The sequence below is a fragment of the Ictalurus furcatus genome, chromosome 26, assembly GCF_023375685.1.
Source record: "Ictalurus furcatus strain D&B chromosome 26, Billie_1.0, whole genome shotgun sequence".
NCBI classification, from domain to species: Eukaryota; Metazoa; Chordata; class Actinopteri; order Siluriformes; family Ictaluridae; genus Ictalurus; species Ictalurus furcatus.
The window spans coordinates 1150376-1177429 of NC_071280.1; the positions used below are offsets into that span (position 1 = coordinate 1150376).

The following is a 27054-nucleotide window of genomic DNA, read 5'->3' on the forward strand; positions in this document are numbered from 1 at the left end:
CGAGGGCGTTTCTATCCCCAACAGGCGTAGTGTCAATCCTATCAACACTGAGCAAGATAAAGCTGGATCTTGGGAGACTCTTGGGGTGGAGTCCACACATGTGGCCTAGGTCACATCTGTATGCTGCTCCCCCCCATCGCTCTGCTCCCACAAGCTCTAGCGAGAGTTCGCCAAGACAGTCTGCTAGTAGCACCCTTTTGGCAACTCAAACATGGCTCTGAGGGATAATATCCCTGCGAGATGGCACTCCTTGGGAGATTCCCGTCCGCAGGGATCCACTGTAGACCCAGTGAACTGCGCAATAGCTACAGTCCTGGAGCTCCTACAAGAACATTTCTCAGCGGGGTGGGCTCCTTCTACAATCAGTGTTATGTGGCCGCCATTTCGGCCAGCCACGCCCCTGTTGAGGGAGCCTCTGTGGGGCAACATCCTCTAACTTTGAGGTTCGTGCGTGGTGTCAGACGGCTGAGGCCCATCTGCAGGCCGCACATACCTTCCTGGGACCTTCTGTGGTCCTGGAAGGTCTGTCAGGTGCCCTATTCGAGCCCCTAGAGTGGATCCCATCCACAAGGAAATTGTATGCACTCAAGTGGCAGCTTTTGTCTTGTGGTGTGAGGAACGTCAGCTAAGACCCAGTGAACTGCGCAATATGCATACCTTCCTGGGACCTTGCTGTGGTCTTGGAAGGTCTGTCAGGGGCCCCATTTGAGCCCTTAGTCAGCCTCTGAGAAGCTTCTGACTCTAAAGTTAGCTCTTTTACTGGCCCTGACATCTCTCAAGCGAGTGGGAGGTCTACAAGCTCTCTCTGTTGACCCTCCCTGCCTTGACTTTACCCCTGGATAAGCCAAGTCCTTCCTGTATCCTAGGCTGGATTATATTCCTAAAGTGCCTACATTGGCTGCCCACCCTGTGGTGTTGCAGGCTTTCTGCCCTCCTCTGTTCCTCACACTGGAACAAGAGAGGATGCACCTGCCGTGTCCAGTAAGGGCTCTCTGTACTTACGTCCACTGCTCCGGCCAGTGGTGTAAGTCGGAGCAGCTACTAGTCTGCTTTGGCAGCGACAGGAAAAGTGATGCTGTGTCAAAGCAGCGCATCTCTACTTGGATAGTGGAAGCAATCTCTATTGCTTACGACACGTGGTCTCGCCATGCCTCTGGGCATAAGAGCTCATTCCACTAGGGTGGTTGCCTCCTCGAAGGCTTTGTCCAAAGGGGTATCCTTGCAGGATGTGTGTGCGGCTGCAGGGTGGTCTACGCCTCACAGTCATTCGTTATTACAACCTGGATATTCATTCCACCCCGGGCTCGAGTGTCTTGCAGTGACCCTCGGGCTTGGGTATTTTTGAACAGGCCGTACCCTCAGTATGACGGAGTGGGTATTCCCGTTCCCATACTGTTATGCTAAATGCAACGTCGAAGTTCCCTTTGAAAGGGAACGTCGGGGTTACGCATGTAACCCTGTTCCCTGAGAAGGGAATAAGACGTTGCATAGCACTGTCATACCGGGGCAGGCCTGTGAATTGCGTCTTCGCTTCAGATAATGGAAGCGGCAGCGTGGTTCACAGGTGCCATATATATATCAAGTGACGCGCTTAATTGCCACGTCACCTGATCATGGCAGGCCTATAAGTAGAGGCATGATTTTACACAAGCTTCAGATACCGGTCAAGCGCATAAGGCGTTCCCATACTGTTATGCTAAATGCAACGTCTCGTTCCCTTCTCAGGGAACAGGGTTACATGCGTAACCCTGACATTTTGTTTTTAAACCCTGAACTGACATTGACATGCTGTTTCTTGGAAATACAGACATACAGATAAAAGATTCATTTTAAAGAAGGAAATCAACTTAAAGATGCTGAAATATTTTGTAAACACAGTGTGGTTCATCAGCCACGTATTAGTCATTCAAAAATACATGTTTACGTATGTATATCACATTTTTGGAGAAATATTCCCACAAGCTGCAGATTAAGATGACTCCAACTTAATCTAACTATTCACCACAACCAACAAATACTGTAGCTAGCCATTTTATCTTGTAATATTATAAGAGAAAAAAATCATCATTTAATTTAAACTAGTAAATATACCATTTTTTTTGCTAGTCAGAATCCAAATTAAGGACATCATGTGAGGGGTGTACTCACTTTTGTGAGATACTGTGTACTCTCTCATCTGTGCAACCCGAGCTCAGTTTGTACAGGAAGCAAGCATACAGCCGTTAAACAGGAAGTGATCTCCTAAAATTGGTATGAGAGCTAAGTCACTCATTCAGCAGTCATGTTATTCAGAGCCTAAATGGTATCTTTAAATACAGTGTGTATGTTTCTTTCTCTTCTTACATTATATAACACATCTCTGGCTTGTTCAACATGGTGTAGACAGAAACACATTTGATCAAGAGCTTTATGCAGCTGTTTTAATATTCGCATCTGTTCGTGCATCCATTTACTGGATTCAATCTCACTGTCCAGTTGTTGGGGAGATTTCCAAGAGAGCCGAGGCCCATATCGGGAATGTTCGTGTAGCTCAGCTCTTGGACTCCCGGTAGAGTGTAGCATGCTTTTGGGCAGGTTCTCCGATGGTGCCGCTTTTTCTCTGAGCTCTTTTTCTTTTCCTCTCTCTCTTTTTCTGCTTTCTCGTTCCATACCTCTATGTATGATTAATGCATTTTAGATTATACAGCATAATTAAACCGCATACATGATACTTAACAAGCAAGGATTTGTACAACAAACTCATTCATTCAATCTTTTCTTGTGCCCTTATGGTGACCTTAGGGAATAGCCATTATCATGTTCAATTACTTCAATATTCTTGTACGAATCCCTGATTGGCCTCGAGTTCCTCAGTTAGTCATTGCAGAGACTGCAATACAAAGACCAAAAAAAATCTTATTATGTAGGAAATATTTTAATTCCATTGTGGTACAGCAAGAACTTAATCAGAAATATAGCTATTAGTATATGGCCTCGCAACGTCATGCTAAGTTCCTATTTTCATAAATGTATTGTGTCTTTCTTTCGCTAGTGGGAGAGATCGACTTGAGGCAGATCTGAGAGAATTTACGATCCGTCATACAGAGATCACCCATCTCAGAATCCTTGTTCATGGAGCGGTTGGTGCTGGAAAATCCAGCTTCATCAACTCAGCTAACAGTGTCTTTTAGCACCGTGTAACGGACAGAGCCGGAGAAGCATCGAGTGCAAGCAAGAGTCATACGAAACGAGTAAATTCGGTTTTCAGTTATAGATGATTCAGTTTAGTTTTCAGAACTAAATTTGTCATCAGTTTATCATAGTGAATTTTCTTCACGTGTACCTATGGTATGGATAATATATTAATAAATGCATTACATTTATATAACATATAATAAATTAAAGGTAGATAAGGTTATAATCGAGACTGAGAGAAAATTGTGTTAAAATATTGTATTGGTTTTGTCTTTGCAGTACAAACGCTACAGAATCTGGGATAAAAATGACAGCGCCTTAAAATTTATCTTCAACGATATCATGGGGCTTCAAGATACGGGGACATCTGGAATCCACATTGATGACATCATTAATGCTATGCTGGGCCACGTGAGAGAGAACTATACGGTATGGTTAATGTTATTTAATACAAATAGACATTTCACACATACACACTTCCTGCCTGTCCAAATATATTTCTGCCTTTCCAAGTATATTCCTGCATGCCCAATATAAATTCCTACCTATATTATTTATTCCTGCCTGTCCAAGTATATTCATGACTGTCAAAGAATATTGTGTAATAAAAAATAATTGTGTATTTTTCAGTTTAATCCTGTGTGTCCTTTACGAGATGGTGATCCAGGGTACAATAACGCCCCCACTCTGAATGATAAAGTTCACTGTCTGGTGAGCGTTATGTCAGCACAAACCCTCCCTGTCATGTATGATTCTGTCATCAAGAGCATTAAGGATGTCAGGGAACAGGCCAGTGACCTTGGTGAGTAACACGAGTAAAACTCTCAGCTTTACTATTAATCATTGCTATCCATTGTCTTTTACATGAAGCAAGCAAAGAATAGTTTTTCATAAACAAGACATAAAGATAAATCTAATGTAAATATAAGAACTCAGTTTTTAAGGTAAAAATCAAAGTGAAGGGGAAAACTTAAGGAAATTTACTTTAAAGTTTGTATGAGCATATGTGACCAAGCAAAATAAAAACGCAGGAGTTGCCCAATGTCTCCTCATTGGTTTGTATAATCAAGAATAATATTCAGCATTAATCCTTGGTAGCTGTAAGAAAATCATTCTCTCTGCATGACAGGTATCCCTCAAGTGCTTATCTTGACACATATTGATGAGTGCTGTCCACTGGTTAAGCAAAACTTGAGAAAAGTCTACTTCAGCAAGAAAATTAAGGAAAAAGTTGGTCATATAATACTTCCTGCTTTATTACGTAAGTGGGTTTTTTAAATGTCGAATCCCCTTGGGCGGTAACTGTTTCATCCAAAACGTTGTAAGATCATCATTACCCAGTTTTCACGTTGTACCTATGCGCAGAGTCTAGCTACAGACCTCAAGGCTTAAATGATAAAATGTAATCCTTTTTTCCTTGCTCTTCTTTACCCCCCCCCCATTCAGATGTACGAATGCAGTGACAGAGTGGGAATCCCGATGAACTGCATCTTTCCTGTGAAGAACTACCATGAAGAGTCAGACACCAATAATGACACTGACGTCCTGGTTCTGTTGGCCCTGAGGCAAATCCTCAACTATGCTAATGATTATGTGAGAGACCTGTAACTCTCGCCCCTCTTTCAGCTTGTAGACTGGTCCAAATAAAAGTTGAACAATACTATATGTTTAGTAAATCATGTAACCTTAGAAATGCTTAGTTGAATTTGAAAAATGCGCTCGTCCTGACATATAAATAAACATGATTTCCTGTTAAACCTGTTACAAATTAAAATAAAATATGCATGTTTGTCCTCGATAAATGTGTGTGTGTGTCTATGATCAGTGTTTTGTGTTGTGTTCAAGTGCTGCTGCTTTACTTCCAGGCTCCTGCAATACCCTCTCCCACCATCTGCAGGTACGCTCACCTCGCTGGTATACAGGGCAACACCAGAGGAAACATTAGCACATTCGTTTGTGATTTGTTCTTTCGATTTTGTGTGTGTGTGTGTGTGCACCTGTCCCTCCCTCAGCTTGTTTATGACTTTTTAGATGAGCTTTGGCTTTGTTAAGTCTCTCTCTTATTATTTTTTAATTATCATTTTTCTGCAAGTGTGCGTTTTGTTTTTAAACCCTGAACTGACATCGACACAATGTTTCTTGGAAATACAGATGAAAGATTCATTTTAAAGAAGGAAATCAACTTAAATATGCTGAAATATTTTGTAAACACAGTATGGTTCATCAGCCACGTATTAGTCATTCAAAAATACATGTTTACGTATGTATATCACATTTTTGGAGATATATTCCCACAAGCTTCAGATTAAGCTGGCTCCAATTTAAACTAACTATTCACCACACACGACAAATACTGTATCTAGCCATTTTATCTTGTAATATTATAAGTGTAAAAATTACTAGTTTAATTTAAACTAGTAAATATACTGTTTTTCTGCTAGTCAGAATCCAAATTAAGGACATTGTGTGAGAGCCTTTTCAATCTGGTTCTTCTCGAAGGTTTCTTCCTGATGTCGTCTCAGGGGGTTTTTCCTTGCCACTTTCACCTCTGGAATTGCTTGCTAAGGGATCGATTTAAACTTGAATTTAAATGTAAAGTTCAAAGCCAGATCTCTATAAAGTTGCTTTGTGACAATGCCCATGACTCTTCGGGTAATCTTCAAGGTTGTGCATTGCTGAATTCAAGGGCGTAATTCATTGGGGGTGTCTAACCCACCCTATATTTAGAACATAGTTTTAAGATTACATTTACAGTTTGCATTCACGTGATTTCTGAGTGATAGAAGCTCCCACAGCATGGGGAAATTGCAGGGTGCTGTGGACATCCTGTCTCCGTTTCTTACAGACTGAGCTGCTAAAATATATCAGTGAACTTGCCTTGAGTATGGGTGCAGCCAAGTGTACAATTGGGGAGGGGGGGCACACACCTATTTTCCTTAACAAACAGAAATATATTAAGAGAAAGAGAGAGGGAGTTAGAGAGCGGGGGTGGGGGTTGGGGGGGGGATTAGAGAGAGAGAGAGAGGGAGTTAGAGGGGGGGTGGGGGTTGGGGGGGGGATTAGAGAGAGAGAGAGCGAGAGAGAGAGAGAGAGGGAGTTAGAGGGTGGTTGGGGGGGGGATTAGAGAGAGAGAGAGAAAGAGGGAGGGAGTTAGAGGGGGGTTGGGGGGGATTAGAGAGAGAGAGAGAGAGAGAGAGTTAGAGGGGGGGTGGGGGTTGGGGGGGGGATTAGAGAGAGAGAGAGAGAGAGAGAGAAAGAGAGAGGGAGTTAGAGGGGGGGTGGGGGTTAGAGAGAGAGAGAGAGAGAGAGAGGGAGGGAGGGTCTGGTTACCAAGTGAAAGTGAAAGCACAGAATGATTCCGTATTTTGTGTAACGGTTATACTGAGCTCAGACTTGGTAAGTACCATTTTGACCACTTTTGCTCTAGCAGGGAGAATGATCTCTTTGATCTTTGATTAAGAAGAAGACATGTTTTAGGTTATACTGGGTATCAGCCTTGTGATCCATTACACCATGCTGGATTTATTAAAATTATGTTGATTTACTTTAGCCTGTGAGGAAGCTCAGCTTCAGAGGAAGAAAATCGAACAAAATGGGTGGAGGGAAATCAACACCGACGCCTCCAGAAGGTCAGATCACTTTGCTGGAACCATTCAACAGCTGTTATACAGGATGTTCTAAAAGTCTCCATACTTAACACTTGTAACTTTATTTGCAAAATGTAACTTTATTTGCAAAACATCCTCTACATGATTGATATTTCTTGTAAACCCACACAGAGTCGTCTCACCCGCTCGTGACGAGCTTGTTCTAACACATCTGGAGTTGTTTATGTAATCGCATATCCAGACACAACCTTCCTGATCCAGGAACGAGAATGGTTTCAGTACGTTCTTCTTTTGTCAAAGGCGATCTTAAAGTCTATCTCAAGGAAGAAAAAACAACCTATAACTAAGTATGAAAAATTCTGGAAGACATTTTTCTAAAAAAGTGTTCATTTCCCCTAAGTATGGAATCATTTGAGGCACCCTGGTTTACTGTATATTTGTTTGCAGTCTTGCTAAAAACATAACACTAGGGGTTGCATAGCGATGCCTCGCTATATCTGTATCACCATAAGTTTAGTTTCAGGGCTGCAGGAAAAGAAGGGATTTTTAATTTACAAATGATAGCAATGAAAGCAGAAATAATAACTCCTTAACCAGTACAGTTCTTCACTAGGGTTCATATTTGGTCTTAACCAGACCAAGACCCTGTGGATCTTTCTGTTAATCTTTCTAGCTGATATGACAGAGTAAGCGTGTTGCTTCCAAATTAGTGAGTTATTAACATGTCATAGTTGACATCAGTTTTGTATGTAATATTTCCAAACAAATTTAGTTATTTTGATTTCCCAAAGTAAAAACATATAAATAATCTACAAGTCTAGCTAGAAATCTAAACCACAGCGACCTTGACCAGGTCATTGATAAGGAGTTGATGAAGATCATACTTGACATCATAGATGTTTTTGGGAGTTGGAAGAAAACCCATTGAGACACTGGGAGATCGTTTGAAGTTCTGAATGATCTTTTTATTTACAGACTTTGAAGAACCATGGAGAAAAGTGGACTGGAAGTAAGTAATTGATTTTTGAGTGTTTTTTTAGTTTAAATCTGGCTTTATATTTAATGAATCTACACAAAATAGGCCGGAATTCTGAAGTGGAGGAAAAATCTGTATAGTTACAGAAAAAAAGTTGTGATTGCATACAGTACATCATCCTTCTTGGTGTAAACCCCTAAATTAGTTAAGGTCAGAAGTTACATAATTGGTCTAATGGAGTTGACCTGTGTGCAATTTAAATGTCATGTGATCTCAATATAAATTCAATATATATATGATGTAGTGTAAATGTGACATATAGATTACAGTGTAGGATTTGGAATGCAACAAGAGCCCCTCCAGTCCCATTTAATGTGAACAAGAATTACGGGCCGTATTCAGAGTCCAGAATTCATGCAGGGAAAGTTACTCCTATTCAGAGTCGAGTTATGCACCTGCTCCGTGTGCGCCATTCAGATTATTCCAATCCCATGCGTGCCGTTTATGCCTCTGAGGTTGGCAGATTTTTCTTGAGCAGAAGCATCAGAGACGGGGGTTTTCAATTGCATCTAGACCACCACCTTTAAACCTATAAAATAAAATAAAATAAAAAAAACTCTGCACTCTTTATTCAGCAGCTTATAGAATAGCACTTGACCCAGTGCATGCTCTTATTTTGCTTTTTATTTTTATATCATGCCCCGACAGTTCATTGTGTGCACAACTTAACTAGATACTAAATCGAGCTCATGAAATGTGTCCTCATGCGGAAAACAATCACAAACCTGTGTTTTCGGCAAACGCCGCTCCACGTGCGTAGCTCTTGCGTAACTTCCAACTAGCCTGCAATTCTGAAGTTACATCTGCGGTCTGAACAAGCTATTTCAATACTCTGAATACAGCCCTCTGTGTGTTTGGGGTGTCTGTGTGTGTGTGTGTGTGTGTGTGTGTATGTGTTTCAGATGCAAAATGAGATGATGTTTTTATGATTTTATGTTTCGCATATGCATTGGCCCATTGGAGAGAGCTTGCAGTCAAGACAATAGTGGCCAAAAGAACATAATTTAGTGTATATGTTATATAATTGCAGAGCAATATTTCTATCAACTCTCCATGTTGGTAACTTTTAGTTTTATGACAATCCTTTAACATGTTTGATTAATTCTGCTGAAGGTGGACATTTAGAGAGTTAAACCTTGTATCCTGTAAAAAACAAACAAACAAAAAAACTAACAAAAGTCTATGTAATTATTCGAGTTATTTTGTGTACATGCTCAACTGGCTAATGTGTTTGACCCTGGTGAAATGATCCTTGGAGATCCTCTTCCATGTAAAGCATATTGAGAGTATGTGGAAGTACGATAAATAAACTTTATGAATTATGGACACAAAGCGCATTCATTCATTTATTTATTCATGCATTCATCTTACGCACTTTATCCTGATCAGTGTCACGGTGGATCCGGAGCCTGTCTCAGGAACAATGAGCGCAATGATTGAATGCACCCTTATTGGAAACCTAGTTCACCACAGAACATGATACATGCTTGTGTGCTTAGGGTCGTTATTTTGCCACATGACCCACTTTCTCTTGAGATTCAGTTCATGAACAGATGTCCTGACATTTTCCTTTAGAGTTCACTGGTATAATTCAGAATTCATTGTTCCATCAGTGATGGCAAGCTGTGCTGGCCCAAAAGAGGTCTTTTCAAGTATTGTTGCTAACCATGTGCATCCCTTCATGGCCTCAATTTACCTATCTTCTAATGGCTACTTCCAGCTTGATAATGCACCATGTCACAAAACAAAAGTCATCTCAAACTGGTTTCATGAACATGACAATGACTTCAGTGTTCCTCAGTGGCCTTCCCAACCACCAGATCTGTATCCAGTAGATTTTTGGGATGTGGAAGAATGGGCGCTTCACAGCATGAAAGTGCACCTGAAAAAACTACCAGGAATTGCTTGATGCAGTGATGTCACCATCTACCCAGTGGCCCTACCCAGGTGAAAGATTACTAAACATATTAAACATAACCTTAAGAATCCTACTCCAGTGACATGCAGTGCTATACTTGATATCAAGAAAGCTGTTATTTGGTCCCTTAGAAATGTTTATTGTGCAATGCAATCATTTCCCCCCAAATGCATCCTGATGATCTTCATCATTTAACATATTTCTCCCCTAGTCAAGAATTTTTAAAAAGTCAAGAGGTATGAGATGCAGAACAGGAATTGCTCCATGTCTACATTACATTTTGCATTTATGACATTTGGCAGACACCCTTATCTAGAGCAACTTACATTTATCTCATGTATACAACTAAGCAGTTGAGGGTTACCACTGAGCTACCACCACCCATATCTTATGCCTGAGCTATAGAGTAAGCCAGAGAATTCTCTAAGGAGGGAATCCATTCACATGATTCTTACAGTGAATAATCCTGCATGTTACAAGTTAATTACAGATGTAACGCTGGTGTTTAGCCACTGAAAGGTCTTTCATGTTTGTAGCCAAAGTCAAGTAAAATTCTTAAAACTGAGTTGTCTGAAATGCTATCTTGAAAGAATTTAAATATACATTTCCAGGCTGTAATAAACTGCAACTGCGCCAGTCCTGACATCTAGTGACATTTCAGTATGTGGATTTCGTTTCAGTTTCTGCCTTTTCATGAATTGCAAGGTTCTTTATTCCAAGTGTCCTTCTGATCCAAATCTGTAGAGACACACATGACTGGAATGGGCACATTTTTTAAGAGCCTAGAATGCATTTTTATTATTTTTTTAAACACTGGCTGCTATATTCTGGACTAACTGCTATGCTTTGTTATGCATGCATATAATATATGTAACCACATATTCAAACAATATATTAAAAATATTTCTTAGCTTAGATGAGCTGAGATGAAAAATGCTGCGAGGTTCAAATGAGAGCCTTGAATCAATAATTATACCAAGGTACTTCACTGATGTACATGTTGCAAATGAAAGGCCATCCAGAGTTACTACTAGTTACTAATCAGAAATTTTACTTCTAGTTGCTGTGGCCCTTATATAAGTACTCATTTCTTGTCAAAATTAAGTAGGAGGAATTGACTCAACATCCAGTGTCTAATATATTTGACACATTCCTCAAAATTATGAAGCTGGTGTCTGTTAACTGGCTAATGTAAAACTCTTAATTGTATGAATAGAAACTTACTATTTACATTAACACACTGATAATGATCTGTCAAGACCTGAGCCAAGAAAGTACTACTCCCTAAATTTGCCCCAAAATGTCGAGTCTGTCTAGAAAAATATTACAATTTATAAAAGAGGGCGTATTTTCTTTTTTCCAAATACTATATCTTAAGTTAGCTTTAAAGATACATTCCCCTTTTCCCATTTGAAGATACCCTTGAGGTTCCCACCACAATGACAAAGTGTTTTTAGAGTGTTGCTTTCATGATAACCAATAAATTGGTTTGTAAAAAATGTCTGTCTGATGCAATAATTTCACCCCAGTGGTGTCCTAATAACATTTAGCATTTAATATATGTCACCCTTACCCTAGAATTTCTAAAAACTCAAGAGGAAGGAGATAGGAGATAGCACATGCAGAACAGGACTACCTCCAGGTCTAATATATAAAGTAGGCCTACAGGTTCTCTGTAAAGGTGTAATCCATTCATTATCTACAACATTAACACTTTCCTCCAGTGAATAACACAGCCTATTACAACTGGTGCTGTAATACAATGGTGTGGTAATAATAGGTGTCTCATGTTTGTAGCCTAAATCATTAAAAAAATTCTTAGAACTGAGTTGCCTGAAACCATTATTTAAAAGAATGTGGTTCATCCAGTAACATTTTAATGCATGAGTTACTGCCTTGTCATAAGCAGGAAATTCAAGATTCTTTACTTAATGTTTGTTTGTCACAGAACTTTGAACATGGAAGGATGCCAGCGCATTTTGCAAGTATGTGCTCTCGTGCAAAGATATAGAGATACCCATGACAGAGGTGAACACATTTTTATAATTACACCCAGACGTAGCATATATAGGCAAAAAAGAAGCAGCCCTAGAAATCTTGTATAGAAATGGACCATTAATATTTACAAACTTATAACAGTCAGCTAAGAACCCTCCTTAATTACAAAATTTTCCATTCTTTCTAGAAAAATATCATGATATACTATTAAAAGCCATACAGAGATGAATCAACATAAGACTAGTAGTGGGTCATTTACATCTTTAACCAGTGCTTTTTCAGTCCTGTGCTGAGATCCAAACCCTGACTGAAAGATTTCAACAAAGCTGGATACAGTAGCCAACATGATTGTGCATTTCATGCAATGATGAGGTGCATACTGTCTATTATGACTGAATGAAATGAGGTACTGATCAGAGATCATTTTAGACCTTGCTAGTGTGAGCATGTTTTCTATATTTATACCAAAGATCATTATTAAATCAATGGCATGCCCACCAAAAAGAGTGAGTCCCGTTATGATATGATTGACTGAAACTAATACAGACACAAACACTGTTCTTGTAGATTATCAAAATTAATATTGCAGTCTCCAACAATTACAACTTTTTCTACTGAAACAGTTAGACTTGTGAGGAAGTCTGCAGTTTCTCAAGGACTGGCCTGTAAATACTAATGAATGAAAACGATTGAGCGGATTCCTTTTTTTGTGGTGAGGCCCATGTTATTAATAAAATGTATTTCAAATGAATAAAATTATATTTGGATATATGTCTAGAGTATCATTTTTCTTTTTCGTTTACTTTTTTTTTCTTTTTTCTTTTTTCTTTTTTTTTTTTTACAAAAATTGTGATGCATCCTGAAACTCCTCAGCTATGTAACTAGATGAGGATGGTGCATATACATAGCTGTATTCAGGAGGATAGCTTAATTTAAAGCTACATACTTGTTTGGTCAAATCCAAATTTATGGTAAACACAGTAAACCAGGTGTAGTTTCGTTTACAGTAAGTGCTTTAGTTGTAAGGCATCCAGACTTCAGAGTTAAGGTTGCATCTGGGCAGTTGTTCCTGCTGAACCTGTTTTCAGGTAAGTTATTTTTAGGATTTCAGGAAATCACCTTCAAATACATGATTGAGGTTTCTTTGTTTTTTCTTTATTTTGTCTCTTATTTATATTGAGAACTTTTCAGAGCTTTTCATAATCTTAAAGAGAAATAAAAATCAAGATTCTAAACAGTTCATTGTTTGTGTCCATTTTAAGTTCCTGTGTTTCTGGTAGTGTTCTCTGTCTCTCTCTAGTGCCCAGAGCCTACTGAGATTAAAATAGTCATATAAGTATGCTTATGTTAAAACACAAACAGCACTGGTGACAAGGAGATAAGTTAATCATTTGGCTGTGTGAGTTCAACTATACCTGATGCTTGCCGAACCAAATTTATTAGTCTCTTTGAAGATATGAATCAGATTAGCTAAGAATAGATTCATACTGTGAATTTTCCATAGAATGTCAAAATAAATTCAGGTAGAGTTAAAAAAAAATATAGAGAGTTCAGATTTAGAATGTAGACAAAACATTTCAAAATGTTATAATCTGTGGACAGCATGATGGTGTAGTGGGTATCATTGTCTCCTCACAGTTTCAGTCCCCAGTCTGATTCTGAGCTCAGGTTACTCTGTGGAGTTGCCTGTATGTACATGTTTTCCTACATGTTTGTATGGTTTTGTCTGGGTTCTACAGTTTCTTCCCATTGTCCAAAAGCATGCTGGTTAGGTGGATTATCTACGCTAAATAAAAATTCTGAATGAGTTTGAGAATGTGTGTGTGTGTGTGTGTGTGTGTGTGTGTGTGTGTGCATGGTGCTCTGTGATGGAGTAGCATCCCAAAGTGTTTACTGAAGATGAGTGAATGGATAATTGATAATTTTTGTAATCTGTTTAATATTATATTACATTCTTTTATACCCCAGCATTGTTTGAATTCTCAAATCTGATTGGTCAGGTGTTGATACATTTTCTACATCAGCACCTGACAGTACTTCCAACTGCAAAAAGGCAACGCACATGTTTATATTACGGTATGTTATTTGTTTTTATAGTAATAACTTTACACAGGAACTTGTATGGAGGATGCTACACATAAATGGATTTAAAACAAAAACATTTAATTTAAGGTGTATGTTGATAAAGTGAATTTTTCTGTAAATGTAAACATTTATTTAACATTCATGCAAGAAGTCTCCAACGTCAGGGCTTTCTAACAATTTAGAATTATTATATAATATTTTTCTTACAACACAACCCCAGTTAAGAAATATTACATGAGCAAGCATGCTGTTGTACTGACTATCAATGTGGCCTTAGGAGTAAGTGATCACCACTTTGCTGGTATTCAGATAGTCAGATAATGCAAGTATGATACTGCTTTCATAAAACAGTTCTATAAACAACAAATGAATATTGAGTAACTGACAATTCAGACATAATATTCAGACTAAATATTTTTTTAATTTTTGTGCCGTCAGCAAAAATAGTTCCTAAAGAAGCCAGAGCTGGATAGGCTGATGATTAGCTTAGATAAGCTTGAACATTGTTCTCTTGCTCTGAACGTTCTTTGCTCAGACTTGGGATTTGCCATGCTTGTGACTGAACATTCTTTCACTTTCCATTTACATGTAAGGAGATTAAAAACAAAAACAATTCAGCGGATGGGCCCGCCTTTTTCACAAGTCAGAGAATGAAAGAAATGCCACAATAGGTGGAGACTCCAAGAACCAATGATATAAAACTGAAAACTCTGAATACTGAAAGATGTACTAAAAGTGGACCTGACCATAAGCGGTGAGTACATATGATATACAGATTTGCTACCAAGAACAATTATATATTCATTTTATCTGATGTTTACAGGAAGACATCTATATTTATTTCTGATTACACTTACTTTATCAGTTTTCTTGCTTGTTTGAAAATTATATATGAGTATATATGTATAAATGTATATGTAGCTTTAATGCTAAGACTTTGAATCCAACTATTACATTATTTTTCTGTTGAATTAAAATTAAATTAAAATATAATAAAAAAAAGACACTAGATATGTAATGCAATGTAGTTATATTGTATATCACAGCATTATCTCTCAGTCTTATGTTGAATTGTGAGCATATTACCTTTTACCTTCACTGTTCACTTATCAAATTGTGATGTTAATAAGTGCACTACTCTTCTTTTTAGGTTGTCTTTTATAATTCATAATTTCCATTTCATTTGAATTATTTTCAACAGGATTCATTTAATTGTATAAAATGGGATCGTCCGAATCAAAAGTAGCTCACACCATGCCCCCAAGAACAGTACATGCACAGAAGCCCAATCCTCCAAAACAAGAAAATGAATCTTCACAACGCCAACCAGGTAAGAGAGCAAAGTTCGTGCAAAAATAACTTTTAGTAAGTCATATAGTTTTTGTGTAATTGTTCATCAATGTTTAGTATCTTGGAACAAGTAACTAGTAATATGTACAGGGACTGGGTGGTCTCAGCCCATTTTTCTTGCATGAGATTGGTTTAGTCCAACGCCACTGACTAACAGGTTGTGGTTGATGTAATCACAATGTGTCATGTTGAATTTTTTGTTTTGGGAGTGGCATTTTGCAAGTTACCAAATTGGCTGACATTATAGTATTATATTATTATAGATGAATTCATGTGTTCACATTGATAGTTTAGCAGTAGAAACCCACAGTTACAGTAAAAACTAACTAAATAAATATATTTTAAAAAGGCAAGGATGTCAGATGTAATAAGTAAATCTAAAGGCATACATGAGAAAATAAAAACAGACAGAGAGAATAAAAGCTGGGTATCATTACTGACTACACAGACACTTTTATTTGTACTTCATATAATCACTGTGTGTGTGGTTGAATTTACTCAGAAACATACAGGCTAACTACACTCACCATCCACTTTATTAGGAACACCTGTACAGCTGCTCATTTATGCAGCTATCCAGTCAATTAATAATGTGGCGGCAGCACAATGTATAAAATCATGCAGATACAGGTCAAGAGCTTCATGGCCATTCCATCTTAAGTGGTCCAATGAATTTTCATCGACAGTTTTTAATTTTCCTATTCTTTTTATTACCTTTATATATTGTCATGGTGAGAGCTATGGTGTTCTTCTTCTGAGGCGAACTGGAGAGAGCATCAGGCTTAGTGTTCTTTGAACCAGGATGGTAGGTGATGGTGAAATTAAACTGCCAGAAGAACAGGGCCCAGTGTTCCTGGGGAGAGTTGAGGCGCTTTGTCGGTCTAGATGTAGGCCACTTTTTTATGGTCAGTCCAGATGATAAAGGGCTATTCAGCCCCCTCAAATCAGTGCCTCCATTCTTCCAGGGCTAATTTCACAGCTAGCAACTCATGATTCCACACATCGCAGTTGTGTTCCGCAGGGCAGAGGAGACAAGAAAAGAAGGAGCATGGGTGAAGGTTCTGGTAGGGAGCAGAACTCTGGGAGAGCACTGCACCCACACCCAAATCAGAGGTGTCCACGTCCACCTCTATGGTGAATTGCCATGAAGGATCAGGTTGGATAAGCTTAGAGAAAGCAGCTTCTGCCTCAGGGGTACACACGAAAGGAGTGGAGGTGGACGTGAGCCTAGTGAGGGATACCGCGCCCTGGGTTTAGTCCCTGATGAAGTGGCAGTGGAAATTTGCAAACCCTAGGAAACGTTGAAAATGTTGCTTCAGGGTAGTGTGTCTTGGCCACTTGACAACAGCTCGGATCTTTTCAGGGTTGGTCTTGACTCATCCGCTCTCCGAGGTATATGAAGACAAATGGTTTCAGCAAATTCCCAGAGTACATCACTCAAAGTGGCCCGGGGGGGTGGGGGGGTGGGTTAATGGGTTGAACATGGTCTTCCATTCGTCCCCACTCTCTGATCCTGATGAGATGGTATGCATTCCGCAAGTCCAATTTGGTGAACACGGTGGCACTGTTCAGGAGCTGGAAGGCTGAACTGAGGAGAGGCAGGGGGTATTTATTCCAAATGGTGATGTTATTCGGACCCCGGTAATCAATACAAGAATAGAGCTTTTTGTCTTTCTTGGCCACGAAGAAGAAGCCGGTACACAAGGTGGAGGAGGAAGGTCAGATGATGCCAGCAGTGAGGGAGTCATTAATATATTTTTCTATGGTCTCTCTCTCAGGTTGGTTATACAGGTTATACAGCTGGCCACACAGTATAGTTGCCCCAGGGAGAAGGTTGATGGTGCAATCATTAAGGTGGTAGCCCTGTCCTTTTTGAAGAACCCTGTCCCAGGTCGTGGTACTCAGGGGGCAATGGCTAAGAGGTCTGGAGGGCTTTGGGGTTGGGAAAGTCAACACTACCCAGACACTATCTGGGAATTGAGTTTCTTTAACCAGGAGTGGCCCAACACACGCGGAGCACACGGCAAGGAAATAAAATTGGGCTGGACCTGATTGTGGTGGTTTCCTGAGAGAACCAGGAGCAATTGGCTAGTGTGATGAGTGACCTGGGCCAATAATCTCCCATCCAAGGCATATACAGTCACGGTGGGGTTCAGTAGTTCAAAGGGGAGGCCAGAATGAGAAGCTAGCTCCAGATCCAGGAAGTTGTCCTCAGTGCCTGTGGCGATCAGCATGAGCAGGGGAATGTAGAGCTGGTTGTAGCTGGTTGTAGCTGGTTGGAAGCGGGACATGGCGACAGAAGAAGCAGATGTTTGGCTCGCCAGTAGTCCCCTTTCTACCCTGCTTCCCCCCCACTTTTCCATTCAATAATTGAGTGCTGAATCGGCAAGCCACGGGGAAGGCACGGCTGGTGTAGCAGGAAGAGAGCCGGAAGTGAACACGAGAAGAACCACAGTGAGCAACAACATAACACAATGTGGAAAAACACTGACAACAACATGGAAAGAAAACACGAGTAAAGCCGGAAGTGTACTGCACTGGAAGCTGGAACAATCCTGTGACAAGTGGCTGAAGAACCAGGGTTTATAAACGCTGCTGATGAGGTGAGTTGATGAGGAACAGGTGTGTATAATAAATCCATAGGGGAGCAAAGTGGAAACCTACACACACACACACACACACACACACACACACACACACACACACACACGAGAGGGAAAGGAAACATTGGAAATACAAGGAAGGGGAAAAACAGGGAAGCACTGTGAAATAAATGGGAGCTGCGGCCTGGACCATGACAGCTGTATAACCAAAATTTGTTGTGTGCCATGACACAAAGATGACATAGTTAACCCAAGTAAAAAAAAACTGGTGATTTTGCAATGCCAATACATAGACATAATAACTTTTTTAAAATTTTTAAAATTAAAAACGGTTGAACAACCAACATTAATTGTTTGACCACTTGAGATGGAATGAACCTTCAGTTAATGTTCACATCAAAGATCAGAATGAAGAAAAATTTCTGTGGGTGGAAATGCCTTGTTGATAAGGAGATCTTGTGTTGTGTGTGAAAATCCCAGAAGATCAGAAGTTTCTGAAATACTCAAACCAGCCCATCTGGCACCAGCAACGATCCAATGGTTAAAGTCACAGAGATCACACTTTTCCTCGATTCTGATATTTGATGTGACTGTGGCGGCATGAGGGTACAAGCAATAAGGACCAAAAAAAGCAAAAATTTAAGTAACAAAAGTTTGACTATATTAATAAAATAAAAAAAGGAACACCACACCTCAATGCATCGACAACTCCACCCCGGGGGCCTGCTACCAGGGAATCACCGTTAATCTAAGAGCCACAGAGCTCACAGGTTCGTTACAGCTGGGGTAAGGTGTGAGACACGAGAAGAATACAAAACAATTTATTTAAGGAACCAGCTAAAACCATCAGCATGACCAGTTCTCTCTACACAACACAAAAAAACAATGAAAACAAACAAACAAAAAAAAACTACAATCAACTTACACACATACCACACAAGAATTGGGTTAGCACTCACGATTACCCATGACAAGGATCACAGTAATCTCCTAATCAAAAGGACACAGCAGCCACAAGTGAACATAGAACCAACACACAGCACCCCAGGATCAAACAACGCAGTCACTGAGGAATACCACCACCAAGGGAAAGGAGAAAGCACAGGGCTCCTTGACTTGACCTGTAGCTGCATGATTTTATGCACTGTGCTGCTGCCACATGATTGGTTGATTGGATAACTGCATAAATGAGCAGGTATATAGGTGTTCCTATTATAGTGGATGTGGAGTGTATATTGCCTTTATAAATTAATGCATGTTTTGGATGAACTGTCTTTCAGAATTTGAAAGTCCATGGAGGATGATGCCTTGGGGGTAGGTTCATTAACTTTTATGTAAGAAAAGCTTATTATCTTGAGTGCTGAACAAACATACCATCAGCAATGTTAGCTTCCTCAACTCCTGTGTAACATATTAGACTCCGAGAGAGATGTAGGCACCTTATCAAAACCTACACAAAACAAATCAGACTCCAGATGAAAATCAGTAACCAGGCTTTAGTCAGAGCATGGGAAATCACAGTGTAAACGGGACAGAAGGTAATCCCAAGAACAAACTAAAAAAACACAGAAAAATTCAAACAGACAAAAATGATGAGAATGACAAGGCTTGGAACTTTCACAACTTACATTATTATGAAAACTCATCTGCACTTTCAAAATGTCATGCTTTATTTCATTTACATGTTTCTTTTTGTTTTTGCTAGACGAAAGGATGAAATTGAGCAGAAACTGAGGAACTTTAATGTCAAGAGACTAAAAGTGCCGTATGTCAGAATTCTGATTGTTGGTGCAGTCGGAGCTGGAAAGTCCAGTTTCATAAACTCAGTTAATAATGCTTTCCAAGGAAGAATCACCTGTGAGGCTCTGGTTGCTACAGGATCTGAAAGAAGCTTCACAACAACCGTAAAAATTTAATAATTTTTAGTATATCATTTACAACTACATGGGATACCAGGGATCATCAACAGCAAAAACAGACACAATAGGGAATACTGGAACAGATTATGCTACATAATACATTTAAATCTGTCTTACAGTACACAACCCATTACATTGAAGGAGAGGATGGTACTCCTTTGCCTTTTGTCTTCAATGATATCATGGGCCTTGAAGATGAAGATGGTGTCCAAACACAGGACCTTGTCACAGCTGTACAGGGGTTTATTAAGGAAGGGCACAAAGTGAGAATAAGATTCTATAATCACAATTAACCCAATAAACAATTACTTCTCACATTGTTAGCCTAGACTCTATGATTATGCAGTACATTTTAAAAGCTGTCAGAAAATGTCAAAAATTAACATGCAAGTTAATAGACCTAATTATTCTTTCTTCCAAATATGTGTTTAGTTTAATCCTTTGTCAGCAGTGTGTAAAAATGACCATGGCTACAGAAGCAACCCAACACTTGAAGAACAAACCTTCTGCCTGGTCAACATTATAGCAGCAGACAAAATATCACTGATGAAGGATGAAGTCATTGATAAGCTGAAATACATCCGCCAGGAGGCTTCAAAACTGAGTAAGGCTGGTCATTATAGACTATAGTCTTCCCTGTTAAAAGAAAATCTTATAGTGGAAAAACAAATCTTCTACATAGAACAAGTAAATCCTAATGCTCTTTAAAATGACGCTTGCATAGAATGTTGTTCATATTGAACAGGTTGTTAATAAATTATTTATCATATTATCCAGTGATGCCACAAGTAATTGTCATGACACGACCAGATTTAGCATGCCCACACGTTAACAAAGACCTAAGGAAGATCTACACCAGCAAGAAAATAAAAGACAAGGTAATTATTTGTTTATAAACATCAAACTGTTAGACAGTCACACTAGAGTACACACTTGGAAGCCGTGCAGATGGCATTGGAGTGCAATTGACGTGGGCAGTTTTGTTGCTGTGTCTTGGGACTGCAGTTGAGGTGATGGGTTTGGAACTGCAATTGCCACAAACAGATTATAGAAGGGAATTATTTATGATCGTACTATCCGGTGTCACCCACCCAGATGAGGAGTTTTTCCTTGCCACCGTCGCTCTGTCTTGCTCATTAGGGATAAATTTATCAATTTAAAATTTAGATCTGAAATTTATATATTTCTCTAAAGCTCCTTTGGGACAATGTCCATTGTCAAAATGGAATTGAATTGAATTGAACTGAACTGAACTAGACTGTCTGGCACAGGGGCAGTGGTGGCTCAGTGGTTAAAGGCTCTGGGTTACTGATCAGAAGGTCAGGAGTTCAAGCTACCACTGTTGGGCCCTTGAGTGAGGCCCTTAACCCTCAATTGCTCAGTTGTATAAATGAGATAAATGTAAGTCGCTCTGGATAAGCGCATCTGCCAAATGCCATAAATGTAATGTGATAATTAGCAAGTACATGGAATTATTTTGTTTTAGCACAAATTTAACCAGTTAATATCTGGAATTTTAGTGACTATAAAAGAAATCGTCATTTACAGAAAACAATATATATTGTGAAAAAGTGAAAAACTGATTGAAACAATCAGGGAAGGCTCCAGCTGGATTTTTCATTTTTCATCAGTTGCTGTATGTTTGTATTTTCCAGATGCAAGAGTGTAGTAATCGGCTGGGTATTCCCATGAATTACATCTTCCCTGTGAAGAACTACCATGAGGAGATTGACACAGAAGATAACATGGATGTTCTGATTCTCAAGGCACTTGATCAGATTGTGCACATCGCCGCTGATGCAATGAAGAAAAAATGCTTTAATTCTGGTGGCAATCATGAGTAAAAACTTCTAGATCCCAGATCAGTGTCATTATTGCAACACATTTTTAAATGGGTGTAATATATTCAATCTTTATGGAGTACTTTACATTGCGTTACATTAGTTCCAGTATAATTAATTAGCCAAAGATGTAAACTTTTTTTCAACACTTTAAATTTAATTATGAGGAAATCACATTGCGATCACATAAGACAATTACAAGGATGTCTTTGGCATTAGTTAGTCTCAGTCATGTGTGGTCACTGCTGCACAAACAGAAAATAATAATGGCTATAAAAAGCATTAGTTAGAATTCAGAATTCAAAAATGATCAAAATAACAGTTCCTATAGTTGCTAATGAAAAATGATATGTATGTGTTTCCTGTAACCTGGACACATTTGATTTGTATGTATCTAAAGTTTCTGTGAATTTGTGAGATGGATCACTTATCCTAATAGTTTCTAAGATTTATCCTATCTTATTTTTATTTTGTGTTTGACCTATAGATTGTTTTTTAGCCATTAGCCTAGCCCTTTCAAAATGTTAGCCAAGGTTTTTGGGTTTGAATTCTTTTTGGTTTGCAGTTTGCTTTTTGCCTTGCTTTTTGACTGTCACCATTAATTACACTAATAAACAGATTTTCACAAGTATCCTGTCTTCTTTTGTGAAATGTTACCAAAAAAATGTAGTTAAAGAGTTGACCTCCAAACCTTATTCCAAACCATGCCAACTAAATATAATAAATGACTTCCTAAAGCATGACAGAGTCACTGTTTTCCCTTTAATTTGTCACTCATATGAAAATGAGTGTTATTTATAAAGGTGTTATTCCACCTTGCCCCAGCAGATGAAACATGGACTAGTAACTAAATGTGCTGGGTATTTTTTATTATATCTGTGTTGAGTGTAAAGAATAATACAGGACTCAATGTGCTGCTCCAGTTTGTGCTGTAGCAACTCTCATGCATTGGTAACACCATGAGTGGCAAGAGAATGGAGAGTGGAGTGGAGGGGAGGGAGGATTGGAGGGGCAGTGGAATGGAGGGGAGAGAAGGGAGGGGGGTGGGTGACGGGAGGGGTGCGGGAGGGGTGTGGAGGGAGGAGCCTGAGTTGGAGGTGAGTGGGCAGGGGGGATAACCTTGCTAGAGCTACTTGAGGAAGTGGAGAGGAAGAGGGGTCCAGTCAGCATTGTTGAGTCAAACCTATTAAAAAACTGGTTTAACTCGTTGGCTCGGTCCTTTGTCCCCTCTACTGCTCTTGATGGTCTATTCATGCCTGTAATGGTTCTCACCCCCCCTAGTGGATGACGTCACAAGCGTGCACCGCCACTGCCGACGGCGGAATGTAAACAGTGATGGCAATGGCAACTGAGAACTCTCGAGGTAGGTAATATGGTCTCAATCCAATGGCCAGCACCTCAACATCTGGCGTGCAGATTTCTGCCTTCGTGGTAATATGTCCTGGGTTACACCATTTGGAGTTAACAAAGACAGCAAGTCCTCCTCCCAACTTCTTACCGCTCTGTTTCTTCCAGTCTGCTCGAACTGGTGAGAAGCCAGCTAGATCCTCTGAGCAGTCTGGTGTTTTCCCATTCAACCAAGTTTCAGTCAGACATAGCATTCTGCAATCCCGATACTCGCGCTGCCCGCTGACCAGGGCCGAGAGTTCATCCATCTTGTTCGTCAGTGAGCAGACTGAATGCTGGGGAATGTGAAGAAAAGAATTTCACTGTGCTGTGACCAATAAAGACTTATTATATTATTATTACTGATCCTCCATAATAATACTGGCTTGATCAGTTATCTGGCACACTGTTACACACAAAGCCACTAATAACAGATTTTCCATTTTGCAATTGTTCCTTTCACCATAAGTCTTTAAATAGTTGGCTGTCTAATCAGAGTTCTGATACTTTGATATGATTCATTAGAGTTGTGGTGTACTCTTGTACTTCTCCAAGAAGGCTGGATACTCTGAACTAGAGCCCTGCACGGGACTGATTTCTTAATCCCGCTCCCGCTGAATCTCTGACCATTACCGCCCATTCCCGCAACGTGTGTGTTCCACTCCCGCCCGCACCCGCAATGTTTGTATCCACTCCCGCACACACCCGCAAACATTCTGTCACAGCTTGTAGATATTGTGAAAATTTTACACAAACGTTAGGGCTATGCTAAACGTTCAGAATAACAGACATAAAACATTGCATTTAATTAAACTGACCATAACTAAAGAGCACAAGTAAAGCACCACACAGGACAAACTCATTGGGCCAATTTTTTATTAGCCTTATAAAACTCTATCAACATTTAAAACGTCACAACTAACGGAGCCCAAAAATTTATTTAAACGTATGCATAACAACACCCACACCTAACAATAGCCTAATAGTTAAACTCTGTTAACCCAACAAGGCACAATATTTAATTGAATTACTTATAAAATAGCCTAAATAAATATGAAACAAATTAAATATAAAACAAATTAAATAAAAAGTTAAATAAATAGGAAATAAAAATCTCAGAAATATCAGGTGTTTATGTAGCTAATTAACATATAACAAAAATAAAATAAATAATACTATAATACATTAAATATAGGCTACTTAATGAATGAATGAAATTATGATTCCCTTGGCCTAACCTACTCCAGATTGCTATTGAGGTAGAGAACGTTACTGTTCGACTGCGGTCCCAGGCTTGTGCGTCTCTCTTCCAACATCCACACACTAAATGCCCTCTCTGGCGGCACACTAGATGCAGGGATACTCAAAATAAAACGCGCAGGAGAGAGCTCTCTGTTGAACTTCCACCATTCAAGCGCACTGTCTGGATCTGGGTTGTCCGTGAGTCAGGTGCTGAGATATTCAGCTATTTCAGCATTGACAGGCTTTGGCGCTGAAACGAAGGATGCACCCTGGAGAACGGAGCAGGTAGGTCACCTCAACCCAGAGGTGACAGATTTGTGTCTGTTGTAAACAAATACTTTTGCACATTTATCGCAACTTACAAAGTTAAATTCTTTTTCATTTCTTTCAGTAACAACGGAAATTTTTTCTAAATGTCAGACTTGAATTGCTTTGTTTTTGTGAAGTAAATAGCCGCTTTAATCTATTTCTCAACTTCATTTGTTGACTCCTTTCTTGTTATGTGCCAAATCCCGGGACCCGCGCTATAATTTTTTGACCGCCCACTACCACTCGCAGCAAAGGTAGAACCGCCTGCTCCCGCAAGATTTGTGTTAGGTCTCGCAGGACCCGCGGGATCCCAATCCCAATGCATTTCCCTAAGATTAAGAGCTATTAATTATGGGGAAAACAAGTTTAAAGGTATACACTGTATTTGGGGGAACACAGAAGTTAGAGAAGTTTCAAAAGCTCATCCTTGTCCAACTATGGAGCATGACCATGTCATGGCAAAGGGAATTGTGAGTGGCACTATTCATGTAATTGCCTGCCTACTTATGTACATCTGGAGGATTAAAGGTGACATTCACTAGACGACATGTCAATCAAAACATCCTTGTCTGTCTGGGTTCACAGCAACTTTAAGCAAACTGAGGAGCTCTGTTTTTATTTAAAACTTTCTGCCATTACATTGTCATGAGCTGCATCCCAAATCTAAAACTCTGACCTAAAAGTATTTAGACATTCAATAGTGGCTTCATTAAAGATCACAGTTAAAGGCTTAGTATTTAGTTTGCCATCTTATATTTCCAAGAATACCTTGATAACATCTGGGTATAAAATCAGCCAGTTCTTTTAACAGTTGCCACAGTTCCTGGATCACCCAGGAAGAAACTAAATCACTGCCTAGGAGTAGAGAAGTTGGGACTGACCTTCTTATACTGTAGCTAATGTGCCCACACCTGGAAAAGCAGGATAAAAATGTATGAAGCAATGAATAAATGTGCAGTGTGAACCAAAGCAAACCAAACAGTACAAGAATCAAAAGTATACATTTTGCTGTGGTTTGGACTCTGTGTGCTGATGGACAGCGTGAAAGAACACTTAAAATCAATATTTGAAAATCCATGCATTTGAACTGTGACTCCCACATTTTCTCCCCAAGCAAGGCAGGGTCATATAGACATGTGAAAAAACAAGCACACCCCAGGGAAATTGTGTACTCAACAAATGGCACAGATATAAAAGAACTGCAGATTTGTCCAGGACTGGTCATCCCTGTAAATTTAGCCCAAGAGCAGACCGTCTGATGCAAAAAGAAGTCTCCAAGATTTCATCACAGGATCTGCTAGTTAGTCTTGCAACTATTGGTGTCAAAGTGCATGCTTCTACAATCAGAAAGAGATTGCACAAATTTGACCTGCATGAGAAATGTGCCAAGAAAAAGCCTTTGCAAGACTACAGTTTGCCAATGAGCATATAGGCAAAGACCAGGCCTTCTGGAATAAAATGCTCTGGACAAATGAATCAAAGAGTTATTTGGCCACAGTAACAGCAGACATGTTTGGCACAGACCAAAGACAGCTCTTCAGGAGAAACACCTCATACCAACTATGAGTCACGGTGGTGGAAATGTTATGGTTTGGGGTTGCTTCGCTGTCTCAGGGACTGGACAGCTTGCATTCTTTGATTCAACTATGGATTCTGTATCATATCAAGAGTGCTTAAAGATAATGTAAGGCCATCTGTCTGAGAGTTGAAGTTGAACCTAAAGTGGACCTTTCAACAGGATAACGATCCTAAGCACACTTGCAAATCCACCAAGAGATGGCTCAAAAAGAATAAATGGAGGGTTATGGAAGGGCCGAGTCAAAGCCAAGATTTGAATCCCATTGAAATGTTGTGGGGGATGTGAAACAGGCAGTACATGCAAGAAAACCCTCAAACATCTTGCAACTGAAAGAATATTACATGGAAGAGTGGTCAAAAATTCCAGCAAGCCTGGTGGACAATTATGCAAAACACCTACAAGAAGTTATTTCTGCTAAAGGGGGAAATACTAGCTTCTGAGGCCAAGGATGTACCTACTTTTTCCACAGAAAAATCTCAGAATATCTATTGATATTTCTGTTGAATAAATGACTCAAAATGCTATTTGTCCTTGTGCTTTTGTTAAAGTATATCAAGTTTATTAATAGGCACTGTTTCAAAGATGATCAAATGTTTTCTTGTCCAAATATGTCAAACAAGCCAACAATTTCCATGGGGTGTACTTATTTTTTTCACATGACTGTACATTAAGATCAACCAGGTCAACAATAGCTCAGAACTTACTTGAGTGAACTGCAAACAGCCAGGTATAATGCTTAGTATAATGTTTGTGTGCTTTATATACAGTATGGTGTAGACAGGACATGAACATGACCACCAAGGAAGAGTTCAAAATTGAGCAGAGGGTGCCCTCTGGTGGCATGGTGGAGAACTGTCCATGATAGACCTGACAACAGAACAATCTACAAAATCTACAAAAATCTACAAACAAAGTGCTGACACTGGAGACTCCTTCGATAAATTTTCTCACAGAAAACATCACCTGTTATCAGACTTTCCTAATTTCAGGATAAACTGATAGCTCA

General features: G+C 39.5%; 2 protein-coding genes and 1 long non-coding RNA gene across 3 annotated transcripts in view; all 3 read left to right on the forward strand.

Moving 5' to 3' along the window:
- LOC128602049 (interferon-induced protein 44-like) overlaps positions 1–4759 on the forward strand; it is a 57927-nt gene extending 53168 nt beyond the window's left edge. The window contains exons 11-15 of the mRNA XM_053615577.1: positions 3032–3230; positions 3454–3603; positions 3805–3976; positions 4304–4435; positions 4621–4759. Coding sequence (XP_053471552.1) covers positions 3032–3170 — 139 coding nt within the window. The 3' untranslated portion in view covers positions 3171–3230; positions 3454–3603; positions 3805–3976; positions 4304–4435; positions 4621–4759. The remainder of the gene's footprint in view (positions 1–3031; positions 3231–3453; positions 3604–3804; positions 3977–4303; positions 4436–4620) is intronic.
- Positions 4760–6482: 1723 nt separating this feature from the next.
- LOC128602057 (uncharacterized) lies at positions 6483–9292 on the forward strand. Its single transcript, XR_008384793.1, has 4 exons — positions 6483–6570; positions 6725–6803; positions 7758–7791; positions 8721–9292. It is a non-coding gene; the product is annotated as an uncharacterized LOC128602057 (long non-coding RNA).
- A 4410-nt stretch (positions 9293–13702) lies between these two features.
- On the forward strand, positions 13703–22206 carry LOC128602051 (interferon-induced protein 44). Its single transcript, XM_053615579.1, has 9 exons — positions 13703–13810; positions 14413–14573; positions 15021–15149; positions 19053–19086; positions 19478–19676; positions 19811–19954; positions 20124–20295; positions 20469–20569; positions 21347–22206. Exons 3-9 carry the CDS (start codon positions 15041–15043, stop codon positions 21533–21535), a joined length of 948 nt encoding a protein of 315 aa, XP_053471554.1. The 5' UTR covers positions 13703–13810; positions 14413–14573; positions 15021–15040; the 3' UTR covers positions 21536–22206.
- Positions 22207–27054: the final 4848 nt, after the last annotated feature.

What these genes read in the sequence shown, in the direction of transcription:
- LOC128602051 (XM_053615579.1), top strand. Translation starts at nt 15,041, where the DNA reads ATGGGATCGTCCGAATCAAAAGTAGCTCACACCATGCCCCCAAGAACA. An exon ending in TGGAGGATGATGCCTTGGGG is followed by an intron (nt 19,087 to 19,477) that starts GTAGGTTCATTA and finishes TGTTTTTGCTAG; the next exon opens with ACGAAAGGATGAAATTGAGC. An exon ending in AAAGAAGCTTCACAACAACC is followed by an intron (nt 19,677 to 19,810) that starts GTAAAAATTTAA and finishes TCTGTCTTACAG; the next exon opens with TACACAACCCATTACATTGA.